The sequence below is a fragment of the Melopsittacus undulatus genome, chromosome 7, assembly GCF_012275295.1.
Source record: "Melopsittacus undulatus isolate bMelUnd1 chromosome 7, bMelUnd1.mat.Z, whole genome shotgun sequence".
NCBI lineage: Eukaryota > Metazoa > Chordata > Aves > Psittaciformes > Psittaculidae > Melopsittacus > Melopsittacus undulatus.
Window position 1 is genome coordinate 7,872,400 of NC_047533.1, and position 14,792 is coordinate 7,887,191.

At 40.8% G+C, this 14,792-nt stretch overlaps 1 protein-coding gene across 4 annotated transcripts; it reads right to left on the reverse strand.

Annotated features, from left to right (window-relative positions):
• LOC101878117 (histone RNA hairpin-binding protein) lies at positions 1-14,278 on the reverse strand. 4 transcript variants are annotated; one of them, XR_004549875.1, is made up of 12 exons: positions 14,135-14,278; positions 12,378-12,488; positions 10,608-10,709; positions 9,746-9,865; positions 7,168-7,317; positions 5,939-6,073; positions 5,169-5,285; positions 4,125-4,229; positions 3,605-3,718; positions 3,210-3,317; positions 2,279-2,470; positions 1-1,378 (listed from the first exon to the last, which is right to left on the reverse strand). XR_004549875.1 is itself a non-coding variant. In XM_034064954.1 (11 exons), the coding sequence occupies exons 1-10, from the start codon at positions 14,200-14,202 to the stop codon at positions 3,218-3,220; spliced, it is 1,125 nt and encodes a 374-aa protein (XP_033920845.1). In that variant the 5' UTR covers positions 14,203-14,278; the 3' UTR covers positions 1-1,378; positions 3,210-3,217. The 4 variants fall into 4 exon arrangements, 1 of the variants encoding a protein (XP_033920845.1); XR_004549874.1 differs by having other exon boundaries at positions 2,279-2,453; positions 5,939-6,076; XR_004549873.1 differs by having other exon boundaries at positions 5,939-6,076.
• Between the last annotated feature and the right edge of the window lie 514 nt (positions 14,279-14,792).

The following is a 14,792-nucleotide window of genomic DNA, read 5'->3' on the forward strand; positions in this document are numbered from 1 at the left end:
TAACAGGAATTTTTAAAGTCTTTAATTCTTCTGCATAAAGACAAAAATGCCAAAACATTGTACCATTCCCTTATTTACAGTCATCATAAATCACATGACAGCATGCACACTGGAGCAAGAAGGTGCTAAATATTACTTCTTTAAAAAGTGCTGTACAGGTGTGTTCCTTGTGTACACACACCCCACGCTCTGTGGTGTGTGGCTGAGCCACCCTTGTGCTGGGACACTACTGAACCCCATGCCCGAGCACCCTGGAAATAATGTTTTGGAATGAACTGGGGGTAGTTTTGGGGATGCAGTTTAGTTCCACATCAGTAGCACAATGGGCTTTAGGGCCCTGGGTACACTGCCAGCCCCAGAGCAAGGCTGCTGTGTGACATCCCTGGCACTGCCATAGTTCTGCAGTGGCCCTGTGAAAAGCCAACCAAACTCCTGCAAAGAGGCAGTTCCCAGCTCTAACAGACATTTGTGTCCCAGTACATGCTACATAAAATGCCACAAGGACTGTAAAACATTCTTATAACTGGCATATGAAGCTGGTCTGAATGCCATTATAGCCACAGACCTCACTGAGCACAGTGCTAGGAGAATAAAATAATGCAGAACCTTTCAACACCACTGCAACCCTTAGTGTGGGTAAGAGCAGCTCTAAACCTGCAAGTACTGCTGCTCACCCCCAGTTCCTGTAGGAACACCAGGCACTGAATTAATTCTCTTATACACTTAGCAGTAAATTGGCTCTTCGCATTAGGCTGCAACACACATAAAAGCAAATCCCATGTATTTAAGACTGCATTGCTGTTCAAACAGTCACTCATCCCCTTAAAGAGAAGGATCTGATTTTGATAAATCATCTGCCTTTCCTTTCTCTTCTCTCACTTGCTTAGGCAAATTCTACCTTAACATATCTTATGTCAGAGAATGGTAAAAAAGCCAAACAGAGGATCACCCAATCCAAAAGCTAAGAACAGATTGTCTTTAACAGCTGGAAAAAGGCTGAAATTATCTACATTCTTTTGAAACAGTTCTTCGGCTTGGATGCACAATTCTGGTCCAGTAGAGGAAACAGGGGTTGAACTCCTTGGTTTAAGGCTGACATTCTTCAGTTTAACTTGACATTGGACCAGTTTACCAGCATAACACCAGTGCACTATAAGTAGGAGATCTCCAAATAGCAACAACAGGATCCATCAATCGAAGTAGCCTTTACAATATGATGCACGTTGTCTGCCAACGCAGGTACAGCAGAAACATTCTCACAAAAGCTTTAAGGAACATCCACCATCATTGTAGCACAGGCTTAATGAAATCAGAAGTTTTACACTTGAGGCAGAGGTTGCAGAAAAAGTATAATCTATCCTTAAGGATCTTGAAAAACCTAAACAAAAAGGCAGATAACAGTGGTTTGTAAGTATGATGTATCAGAGTCATAGATTATCTAGTCATTAACAACACTTTTAAGCTATAGAGTTACAGTCTGAAACAGAGCACTGCATATGGTGAGCTTAAAACATTGTATAAAAGAAAAAGCCATACTGCCCATATAGACTGGACATTTTGAGAATGTAAGTCATTGAAAACACAGAGTACTACATACCCTACAGTCCTAAAGTATCTATCAAAGCAAAGATGAAGCAGGTGAGCCTATCCTTCCCAACACCTCACATCATTTTCACATCATTATTCATTCATAATACACATTTTTCTCTCAATTCTAATTAACATATTCCTGCTATACCTTAAGTGTCCTACTGACTAAGGTGTTTTCCTTTAAAAAGCAGCTAGATATATTAAAACTCATGGACATTTAACTGGACTCTAAACCAGCCACATTTATTTTTCCTGTTTTAGACACAAATTGTCTTCTAGCAAAAAGGCAGGTAGTGTGAAGTTCTACCGCTTACCCACTATCTGGTTTTCAAGCAATATTCACCTTCCACATGTGAAGGAATGTGAAGTTCCTGCCCTTTGAGTTAGAGCTCATAGCAACTAAAAACCATGGTTAAAGGCAACATCTCTCTAAACACTGATCTTTGCATCCCAGGAAACCAATGTGTTGCTCTATAAGAGAGGCTACTTCAGTCACTTAACATTACTTTACATTTTACATGTCATGAATTTTTAATCAGAACAAGTGATTATGAACCCACTGAATATATACACTCCTTAACAGAGCCTTATTTACAACAAAGACAACTGCAAAGCAGCTACACATCAACTAACCAGAAGACCAGAAAGGCTCTCCTAACTGTAATGTGTAGAGAAATGCTTCCTTTACCTGCACATTTTGCCTTATGTTGATTGCATATATGCTGACTGTAAATCTCTTCTTCTTTCAGTGCAGGCCATATGCAACTGCACCAGTTTTCCAAGACTTGATCAGCTCATCTCAGACTACATCCCTATCCTTCAAATCATATTCCATCACAGGAGAAAGTCCTTCTTCGATACTTCTATATACAAAGAGAGACTAGATAGTTCAAATACTGAATTAGCACTTAGGAAAATGAATTCACAAGAAGTCTTATTCATGATCAAAGAGTTTAAATTTAAAATATCAGTAAAGTCAATAGAAAAATGCCATCAGCACAATTTAAAGGCTCTGCTTTTTCCTCTAATTGCTAGAAATCAAAAATCTATAGTGTAAAACTAATCACATGCCATATTCTTAATGAATTTTGCAATGCAAAAATATTCCAAGATCTCTGTTAAACAGACATTTATATCCAAGTCCATAATGCTGCAAAGCCTGTCTTTGATCTACATTTAATGCAATCAAATTACACAAAATGCTATCTGCCAATAAAAGCTGCTTGACTCAAGATTACCCACCTATCCTAGGAATCCATACAGGAATCTAAGGTCCAAGAGAAAATTTGCATTTAAGTCTACAGCTGCAAATGCAAAGTTGTGACTTCATGCTAAGGCAGAAAATCTGTACTGAAATATCTCAACCTGGTGTGTTGCATTTGGGTGATAAAACACTTTTTTTTGGTAAACAGGTAAATATTTCAGTTTACCAAGTCCGAAGTGTTAGATCTTTTAATTAAGGTGATGCAGTAAATAGAAGAGGATGGGATAAAATACTGATATAATACATAAATAGAGAAACTGATCTGCTTGAACTGAACAGCTGGATTCCATAGAATGATATTGCATATGAGCTACTGAACCAGAACACGTAGAATAAGTAGTCAGCTTGAACTCACCTTGGTATTTAAATGTTTTTCCTCATTATTCTCTCTTCAGCACTTCCCCATCCCCTTTCAGGGTATTCTGACTGATGTCCTTCCAACAAACTGCTACAAAGTTTAAGCCTACAAATATAAAAATCCCCAGAGACTGAGTGACTTTCTTATGGCAACCTTTTTATACTAAATACAACTGCAACCTCTATTTACACTAATACAGATTACAGTCTGAGAATGTGATAGAATTTTAGCATGCAACACATAAATATTAGCCAACAGATCCCTAAGCAACATAGGGAAAAAAATACAAACTTCTATAATAAAAGCTTAGATTGAAATACAGCAATAAAGTAACTATGCTTCTAACCTTCATATGCAGAAAAAGCCCCCCATTGATGAGCTGCATTTTATACCTCTCAAGCCTGCAGTCTGTATCTCTCCAAGTTTTGCTGTCAGGAAGAAAGAAATTGGGATTTTTCTGTTTCTGATTGTTCCATCCTGAAGAACAGCTGGCTGGAATTGGGTCACTGCATGAAGACAAATAACTGTCATTGTGGTCAGCTACAAAACAACTTAATCTCTAGGGAGACAGAGAGGAAGCTTTTAGCTCCTAGGCTGAGGAAGTGAGAGGGCAGTAAAAACAATAGGGACCAATTCTGTGAAATGCCATTGCTTTCCATGCAACAGAGAGGGTGAAAGGGGCTCTTCATCTTCCAGCATTACTTAAAGGCACAATTGGCAGGAAGCAATAGATGGACTGGAAAAAGCCAAGTAAGCTCAAAGAACAAAAATAACCAGATACCGCATGCTGGAGGAAATGTAAGGGGAAAAAGTAGTATTAAACAGTGAAGGAAAAGAAAGATAAAAAAGCTAAGGGCAGGACATTCATAGCACAAACAATAAAAAGAAAGTTACAATCATAATGGTATTTACCTTATTTCAATACCATGTTGTACTGTCATTACTTTGTCGTGTTCACCAAAGGCTTCCCACTCTGAGCACTTTGAAAGAGCCTCCTGGTGTCCTGATTCAGTAAGGCTAAAAAGAAAGTGAAAAGGTCTGAAACCATCGACCTCTGTAACACAGTTCCTCTTAATTCTTCTTAAAGGGGGTAAGCAGAGAGAGAAAAACATGCCTTTATACACATTTTTACTACGGTTAGTGTGAAAACCTTTCAATCATTGTTCCCTTAGAAAAGTGGAGCTGACAAATCTGTATAGAGTTAAGCCATGCTCTCCTCCACACAGCCTATCATTTCTCATTTATAGAAAGATTTCCAATGCAGCAGCTAGGAAAGAGGAGCCTAAAACACTGGACCCTTCTGTTAGCTATTTCTGAACATTAACCTCACTTTGATCCAGTCCCAGGCTGGGTGACCAACGTCCAACAAGTATTTTCTTCCATAACATCTTTAATGAGGCAAAGAAAAGCTTAAACATACACAAAGCTTCTTTCACATCCCTTCACAGATAACATATTCTCTGTCATAACTGTAGCAAACATAAGATGGTAATAGCTAGGCAGTGAGTCACAGTATTTGCTGACCAACTTATGAGTGCACACTGGGCTCTATTCCATGCTCATCAATTTGTACACACTCTGCCTGCCAAAAAGCAGAATGCAGTGCATGGAAGAGGTATGAGAAATAACTAGCCTAACAATGTCAGAACTACGGCCTCTGAAGCAGAAACCAGGTTTTGTGAGAAATCAAAACCAACACATTAGTTTTGCCTAAATCTACACACCCAAAATTACCTATGCTGTGTCTTCTGACACTGAAGCATCTTCACTTTTGCAATGGACCACTGTAAACATCTGCTATCATAAAACACAATTCTGATATGATATCACTTCCTCATTGAACTGCATGTACATTTAGATACAGTTGAAGCTATTAATAAATGGAGGGATAAATACAAATCATATTCCAAAATTCAGTTCGTAATATCATTCTCCATATGGAGAATCATTTCATACCTTCCCAGTGTGTGATACATCTGCACATAATGGTTTTTGCTCTTTGAAATCACAGAGGAGTCAGAATTGTTTCTTTTTCTGCGTTTCCAGACCGGAGAAGAACCTGGAGAACAGGGACTATGAGAAAAGACAGATTTTACACACAAAACAATCTGTGTTTAAATGCTTATCAGTGTTCTGCAAAATAATGGCACGTGCTACACAGGAAGACTTTTTTTGAGGTATGATTCTTCAGGCACTAAGAGAAATAGAGAAAATGGCTCAAATTCTGGTAACCACTTCACTGTATTTTGGAAAGCAAACTCAGTCACAATCACAGAAGAAACTTTGAATCAGAGACCATTTCAGCTCCACACACATGCCCCCAGATCAAGATATCTCAGTGAACAGGGAAGTGTATGAGGTGCTTCACTTTCAGTATCCTCACTGTTCTGCAGATAGGTGTAATACTGTTGAGGATGGTGACTATTGCTTCTGAGAAAGATTTCCTACTTTCAGCACTTGCCAATAGGGCTTAGAGAAACCTCAGCACTCCATGACCAGAGGAGCTGAAAGATGACTGCTTTTTTTCTGCTGTTAATCATGCAATTCTGCAATGCTGCTAATTCTTCCTCGTTCAATGCTCTGTACCAGCAATGGGTTACATTCCACAGTAAAAGAGCCAAACCCCGAAGTTGACCATTAACTGTCATTAAATACTTCCTACAAAAAACTGACAGCACCAACATGTATTGAACTATTTCAATAAGTCAGACATAGAAGTTTCATACCTCTCTGGTGTGTAGTCAGTCTGGCTGCACTCATCTTCACACTCATTTTTCTTCTGCTTTTCATCAAAAACAAAGGAGCCAGAAATATCCTGATCCTTGCAGAACCATTCCTGGGAAGTACCTGAGGGTTCTGTACTACTAAAACCAGAGAAAAAAAGAAGGGATTTTAAATACCAGCCATTTGACTTGCAGTTTAAGCTGCAATAATGATTAACAGTTCAACTTTTATGACATCCAAATGGTGCAAACAACTTCAGTTTCTACCACAGGTCAACTACCCCACAGCTAAAACTATTTACACAATGCAGCTACAGAGCTAACAGAATTCCATTCACTCTTTTTCTCCCCATGTAATAGTCCAAATCTTGCAAAGTATTAGGTGGCATCAATTTGGCGAGCTAGCCTTGTTACAGAAATTCATAGTTCTAAGAGGTAAGAAAACCCCCAATTTCCACCCTAAACACAGTTGCCACTCTCCTGTAGAGAGCACAGAAAGCTCCCTCTAATCTTATGCTTTTCAAACTCTCTAACATACTGTTATTGCAGGAGAAAGGGGGTTCGCAGATATCAGTGGAAGGGAAGATAGAAAGGTTATCAAGTTCAGGGAACAGTAATCACTGTTTTCCTGCTTCTGCCTATCCTTTTCTAGAAAAATATTTTCTTGCTTTGTGCTCATCACTGTAAACCCACAGTGGAAGCAAGTGTGTGACTGCAGACAGACCAAATGCATTCCTCCCCACAGAGCCTTATTGGTATGAATTTAGACTAAATAATGGGAATATCTCAAAAGACTAACAGAATTCAGAAGGAAAACAAGGCTTTCAGAAGGAAAACAAGGCTTTCAGAAGGAAAACAGGGCTTTCCCATTTCCGAGCCTGATAGCTTCTCTTGCTCCCAGTTAGCAATACTCTAAAGGAAATACAGGGCCCTCCTGTGAAGCAACAGACACATGCTAATTTAATTCACCCATGACTTTAAGCTGAAAGAGGGTAGATTTAGATTGGATATTAGGAAAATACTCTTCACTATGAGGGTGCTGAGGCGCTGGCACAGGGTCCCCAGAGAAGCTGTGGCTGCCCCATCCCTGGCAGTGTTCAAGGCCAGTTTGGAGGGGACTTGGAGCAATGTGGTATAATGGAAGGTGTCCCTGCCTATGGCAGGGTGCTGGAACTGGATGAGCTTTAATGTCCCTTCCCACCCAAACGATTCTGTGATTCTATGATACATACACAGGCTGGAGATCCCAGGTTTCTTCAGTTGGAGGGTCCCAGGCATGCAGTGCTATCTTCCACAACCTGATTTGCTGGTCCCAGGACCTACGGCTGTACTTCTTAAATTTGTTGGGGGTTCTAGGATGAACTCCTGGTATCCGTTGATTCCTGCAAATACACAACATTTATTATTTCAGAACATGATTTTTGTTCTTAAAAAAAAAACCCAACAAAACCCAAACCAATCCTCAGTCCATCAGATCACACAGGCATCAGTGGTCTCATAAATAAAATGCTTATATTTTAAATTGAAATGTGTGTACTCTGTCAGAAACACAGGCAACAGTTAACAATAACACAGAGTCACACCAGAGGTTCATCCAGTCCAGCACTCTGACATCTGCCAAAAGCAGACCCCTACTGTCCACAGACAAATATGAAACAAGATGCGTAACTCATACTCCTTCCATAGTGTGCTAGCCTCCACCTACTTCTACCTCAGTGTTCCCGAGTTTCTTTGTATTTAGTATTGTACTGAGTCTGGGTGGGATGGAGTTAATTTCCTTCACAGCAGTCCCTGTATTGATTTATGGCTAAAACAGTGCTAATAACACTAATTTTTGGCCACTGCTGAACAGTGCTTGCACAGCTTCAAGGACTTCTCTTTCTCCCACTCTGCTCTACCCCCTTCTGCAGCTACTAAGCTGAGGATGAACAAAAAATTGAGAGGGAAAACTGCTGGGATAGTTGACTTGAATTGGCCAGAGGGACATCCCACACCAGATAATGTAATGTTCAGCAGTAAAAACTGGGGCAGAGGAAGATGTGTCTTCCAAAGCGGCCACTGCTCAGACTGACAGGGCACCAGTCTGTTTGTGGAAGCTAGTACATAATAGCATTTGCATTGCTTGGCTTTTTCCTCCCCTTAATCTCTTAAACTGCCCTTATCTCAATCCACCACTTTTCTCGCTCTTGCTCTTCCTATTCTTTTCCCATCTCACTGGGGAGAGGGAGGGAGCAAGCAGCTGTCTGGATACTTGGCTTACCGCAGGGATCAATCCACAAGTATCTTCAGTGAACTTTTATTCCACCATTGTCCATGCATTATCCCAATGGGGATTGCTGTAATTCTAAACAGCACTTGCCTCTTGGGAGTATAGAAAACAAAGCACCCCATTCTCTGGGTAACATGCAAATGATACCCCTTCCCACTGGAAGGACAGACACTGAAACAATGCTGTCTGCAATCACACCACAGTGGGAAGTGCTGTTTCTCAGAGGGTATCTCAAATCTCGAACCTGAACATCAAACATCATTGGAAAGCTCAAACTGTCTCTTCAAACCAAACCAATCCTGTTTATAGTGCTACCACACTGGAGTCAGCTTCATGCCTGGGAGGAAGCTTATTACAATAAGGTTTTCAATCACACCAAGTACTTTGGTCTCAAGTGGTCCCTTACCAGCTTCATAGATCAATGTTCTTAGCCATAACACTTTCTGTGAGATCCCTGCTAAGGAGCAGTATTATAAACTATCCTGTTAAAATACCACCCAGACAACTTTTTTTTGAAGTTTACCCCATGGGTTTTTTTGAACACTGTTCTTACCCTTTCCTATTCTCCACCTGTGATTCAACTGATGACAGCAAAGCTATGCAAGTGCCAGGCATCACCCTAAGACTGGCTGCTAACCATTGACGACAAAGTGACAAGTAAAACTACAATTCATAAAGCAACCCAAGGCTCTTTGAAGAAAGAAAGTGACATTAAAGATATGACCATGATACCATATAGTATCTGATCATTTACTGCATTTGTTGTGGATTTAGTCATTAAATCTAGTCTTTCAAGTTTTGCTCAACAACATCTTTGCAGCGTCCATTGTACTTAGCTGCCAGTCTTTGTCACAGACTCTTACAGGTAGAATCCATAGAAATCTGGCAACTCTATGTAGCTAGCCACATGTAAAAAGCACCTCCAAAAATAACCCTCAAAACAACAACAAAACCCACACAACCCCCCCCTCCCCAAACGCACATTCACACATTAGTACAGACTAGGTTCTGAATCTTGAAAGCTCTGCAGTAACCAGAGGGGGCTGGCTAAAAAAATCTTGCTTAAAGTGCCACAATTCACAGACTGAAGCCCAAACTGTAATGGCAGAGAAAGGAAAAAATTCAGGTTTTGAGCTGTTAGTCACTGATAAATCACTGAAGACTGGTTTTCCTTACCAATACTTAAATGTAAGGCTTTGCTCAAGCCTCATTCAAAGCTGATATTTCCTGGTAGCAATTAACTTCGCACTGGCCTAGCAACACAGTCACCAGAAACTGGGATGATTAACGCAGAACTTATTCAAAGCATATTTGCTATTAGCACCAGCAATAAACAAAGGGAACATCCAGCTTTTGAGTTTTCCCTATCTAAATTTGTTCATATGCAGAAAATACCTGGCTTCTCTTTCATAAAAGTCAATTACATTTTCGTCACTTACAGTTCATACAATTCTAAGTGCACTGAAGATGTTTGCTGATCTATACAGATGGCAGGAACTAGTAACAGTTTATTTGGAAATGCGCAACACAGTGCAACTTACTTTGGAACTTCTTTAATATATCTGTCATAAGCAAGAGTATTCTTTCCAAAATTGATCTGTTTTTGTCTTCTCCTCAGAACCACTTCATCTGTTTCCCTTTCAGCTGGATTAGCAGAATCACTTGAAACAGAATTTAAAAGCAAAAATCAGAATTAAGTTGAAAAGAACCCTAATTTTCTTACAGCAAGTTATATAAACACATACTCTAGAACTGTGTTTATTCTTATTCTGACAGACAGTAAGCACAACTCTTACTTCACTAGTGAAGTGAAAGTCGTGCTAAGCAAATGAATCACTCCATGATTAGGTTTTGCAAGTTGATGCAATTGCTCAGGTTTGTCACAGGTAAACATACATCTGAGGGTAGTGCTCCTAGAGCTGCCTTACTAGAAGCTTATTGCTAATCCTACAACAAGCAAATCAAATGATACACGATTATTGCATGTATGTGTAACAACTTCCTAATACAAATATGAAAAAGCTTAAACTCAATAAAACTAAGATGGATAATACAAAGGAGGTAAGCTTGAAAGATCTATCAGCCATTTCTCTCTCCTAGGTTCAACGGCTAATTTTCATTTGTCCTATCATTATTACAGTATTTTCTGTTATGGAAAACTGTAATGAATATGCAACCTAAACAGAAAAAGAAGAGAATCTATCATATAAGGAGTTTTTGAGGTAAGACTTCTCAGTACTACTGTCTCCTTAGGGCTTCCTTCAAGCTTGAAATCAAACAGCCTGGCTGTTTTTCAAGTCCTCATTAATGCATGCAAAGTAGTCAGAGATCACCAGATGGCTATTGCTAAAACCAACACAGCAAGAGTTAATAATTAATAGTTAATAATTGTCCAATACCCACTTTGTCACTTTTTTATTCGATGTTTTCACAGCTTTGTCTTCCTCAATTCTGTCTTCCCAGTCAGGGCAAGAAAAAGTCCTTGACTGTTCTGGTGTTGTAGAGCTGGAAAACAATGAAGAATTTAATATGAACATTTGTTGCTTGTAACATACTTAATGAGCAGAAACTTCAGTTGTGGACAAAACCAGTTCCACAACTGTAAAACCATGGGCATGTCCCTACTCTATTTCAGTTCAAAGTAAAAAAAAATAAAACCTTTCAGTGTTGTGATGCAAGATTATCAGTTTTACACTGCAGGTAAAGAAAATGGTCATGAATTTCCTGTCAGAACACAGACCTGATGATCTCCTAATATACTCGAGCTCAGTTAAGGCAAACCCTTCCCCCTGCTGCTTGAGGACCTCCCCAAAGAGCACAACTCGTGAAACTACTTGAGGTCAAATCAGTCTAGTTACTGATCTCTCCCATCAGCAAAAGACTTTGTGAAGGACAAGGTTGATGCTTTGATGCTCAAGAAACAGAGAAATGACCATCACATGAGCAGAACTAAGATTATGCCATCATATCCCAACATAATAATTTGAAGCATGTAAACTGTTGTGTAAAGCCAAAAATGAAGTCAGGAAGCTCTTAACTAATCAGCTGGATCATTGACATTCTCTTGAGTGGATAATCACCAGGTTTTTCATTAACGTAAAAATGGAGTAAGTGACAGTTGTATAATGCTATAATATTCTGAAGCGCTTTCATTTCATCCACTTCTTTCAGTGCCAGTGCCTCAATATTTAGGGTAAGTAATACAGAAGTAGATTTAGCTTATAGTCTTACTTTCCCTAAACAGTTTCACATCAACAAATGAAACTATCATCCAATGCTGCCAATGTAATTTTAACACAGAACAAAGATTCCATACTAAGAAAGAACATATCTGCTTAGCAGAAAGAAAAACAAAATGCTGCTGGCACATCCAGTTTGACTCATAATAACATAATGTTAATACTTTTTAATGAAAGCAATGACACTGAAAACACTCCTGAATACAAGGGCTTCCGTAAGCTCTTCAATAGATTCATTAGCTAAAGCAATATTAAACTTGCCATCAGAAATGACAACCAACTTCATACAGGGTAACACACAGAGATGTATAAACCCTATTAAAAAAGTTTCCTTATGTCCTAAGTAAAACATTTCACCTCTTCTTATATTCTAACACAGGTTTCTGCACATATCCAAGCACAACTTCTCATCCTTGGACTATTAAAACAAAAAAAAATATCTACTAGAACTGTAGTACAGTTCAATACACCAAATGCACTGTCAAGTGAAGAGACAAACGTCATGGTCTGCCCACACTCACACATAAAGATGTGTAAGCAAACTGTAAAAGTGCAACAGCATAGTGGTTCAATGGACATTTTATACTAACATTGAAGACTTCAACCATTACGGCTTAAACAACTGCCTCAGAATATACATATACTCTCTTTCATATGGAATACTTGCTAATATTATGGCATATATTTTCATTAGCCAAACTGAATTACAGAATTATAGAATAGTTAGGGTTGGAAAGTACCTTAAGGTCACCTAGTTCCAACCCACCTGCCATGCGCAGGGACACCTACTCTTGCAGAATACAGGTATCATTTTCTAACTCTGTGTTACCGTGTTATTAGAAAGCCTTCAATCACATCCAAGGTTTTGCTGGATTCCTAGGGAGAAGAATGCAGCAAAGTGAAGATTTAAACAAATTTCATATTTATTCCTTACCTCTCCAGCCATTGGTCTAAATGTTCATATTCATCCAACACCAAAGAATCTGAACCATTCCAGCTCCTACATTCCTGTTCTTGACGCCAGCAGTGTGGATGTTGCACAGAACTAGAAACCAAGAATTTTCATCAGAAATCCAAGTCACTGAACACTGTCTATACAAAACAGATATGGACAATCTGAGTACCATCATGTGTAGTTACAAAGTGCTGATTTGGCATGCATGTGACTCTGTCACCTTATCTGAGCAATACTAATTTACCAAAGGTGTTAAGACAATGCAATTGTCAAGAAAAGGTCCTTGACTAATGAAACTTTAAAATAAACCATAAGTATTTAGGTAATCTGCAAACAGAAAAGAGAATAAAATCAACAGAGGGCTGCCAACACTGTTTATGGAACTGCTGATATATCAGCACTCACAGAATGGCACCTGTCAGCAACACATTATTTGGTATTTATATACCATTCTATCCAGTACTTAACCTGCAGAAGTGGTGAAACAAAATCAGCACATCTAAGAAGTAGGTCAAGCATTTATGTGGAAACACTTTTATACTCAAGTAAGCATGGACAAGGAGCTAGACTAGGGTGCTTGCAACATGCTGGAAAGACAACCAGAGATCGCTTAAAGGTTAATAAGAGTTATCTTCATTTTCCTCCTCAGTTCTGGAGAAACGGAGGAAGGAAGGAAACGCAGGAAGGAAGGAAACCCAGGAGGAGCTCTGACATTTTAAATGACAGGTTACTAAATACAGCACTGTCACAACACCTACTAACATTAGGCCCAGCTTCTGGGCTATGGACCACACCTGCAGGTCCACCTCTGTCTGCCTGAGAGAAGAATCCTGTATTACAGACCACAAAGCAAACATACTGCTGTTTCTTCAGTGCAAGTGAGCACACTGCTCTGTGTATGCAAGGTCTCTGCGGGTTTTAAGTCAACAAGTGAGAGAGAAGGAAGGTTTTGGTTAATCTTGCATTTACAACTTATGTTTTCTTTTCCTTCCTCCTTCACCCTGACTGGCTGTCAAAAGTTTCCTGTTCCCACAGGGCTCCAACTTACTGACATACAGTGCATATGGCTTATTCCCTACTCCCAGAGAGCTCAAAGTTGCAAACACACAGCACAAGTAGCTCACTTCCAATCATGGATCTAGGCAATGGGACACTTTCAACACATCTGGTTTCTGCAATGCTTAGTCACTGGCTAAAACCCTTCTCTAACCACCCTCAACAGTAATTACTCAGTTCAAAAACTTGAAAGAAAAGGGGAACTGAGGGGGAACTGTGCTTTAGGCACAACAATGAAAACCTGGAGAAAAATACTAGCTGAAAATTATCCCTTTTTAGAAGTATTCCAATGTTTCTTCAACCCGCCCCCTTCAGGGTCACCCAAAAAGCAACCCCAGAAACCCCCAGCCGGACTCGGGGCATCTAAGCGGAGCGCACACACCGATGCCTGGGCTGCGGCCTGCAGTTCACTCCGAGCCCAGCTCCCTACCCGCTGCCAGCAGGGACCGAAGCAGCCTCTACAAGGAAGCTCCCCCACTGAGGCCGCCTGCCCGCGGGGCCCAGGAGAAGACCTTTGGCAGAGGACGATAAGCGGGTACCGAGGAAAACGAGGATGAAGGGGGGGGGAAAGCGGAAGAAGAGCACCCTGCGGCCTACCCCCACAACAGCCTTCCCCACAGCCCTAAGAGACCAACACCCGGCAGGCCCCGGCCGCCCCGTCTCCCCGCGGTGGCTCCCACCTGCGCAGCCCGCCCGGCTCCTCTCCGCCGCCTCCCTGGCGCGGCAGGCCCCGCTGCCCTCCGAACATGGCTGAGGCGAGCAGCCCCGCCGCCGAGGAACATGGCTGAGCCCGGGAGCGGAGAGGCAGCGCACATGCGCGACGGTCTTTCTCCAGGGTGGATATCTGCGCATGCGCAGAAGCTGCCTGTGTGTGGTGGCGCTCTTGGTGCGGGAGGGGCTGAGGGGGACGGCTCCGTTTCCGGCCAAGTTGGTCTCTCTGCTGGATGTTGTGAGGCGTGTACAGGCACCATAACATACACAAGGGAAACGTGGATGCATTTTATACCGTTAATGGCATACACTACGTTCTCCTGTAGCCCGTGCTTGTTAACATCCCTTGTCCACAGTAAGAGAATTGTTTTATGTAGGAGACATCATTGCTGTCTGCCAGTGAGACCCCTGAAAGACAAAAGTCATTGCCCCTACTGCTTTCATGGCATTCAGTGTTCACTCCTTTGACTCTTTGTGCTTTTTGGTGGGGGGGAAGGTTGGTTGTTTTACCTCAGATACATAGATTTCACACACCATTTATGCCACCCTCTGCATTCAGGTTACAGTAGGAAAATTAATCAAAGAAGGCATTATCAGGTACGCCTTCAGGAGTCCACTTTGTATTCA

Bases quoted from the DNA above. Each gene is read 5' to 3' on its own strand.
- LOC101878117 (XM_034064954.1), bottom strand. From the start codon at position 14,202: ATGTTCGGAGGGCAGCGGGGCCTGCCGCGCCAGGGAGGCGGCGGAGAG. The intron at 6,077-7,167 runs GTATGTATCATA...CTCTGGTTTTAG, and splicing joins ACCTGGGATCTCCAGCCTGT to TAGTACAGAACCCTCAGGTA. The intron at 3,318-3,604 runs GTATAAAATGCA...TTATATTTGTAG, and splicing joins ACAGACTGCAGGCTTGAGAG to GCTTAAACTTTGTAGCAGTT.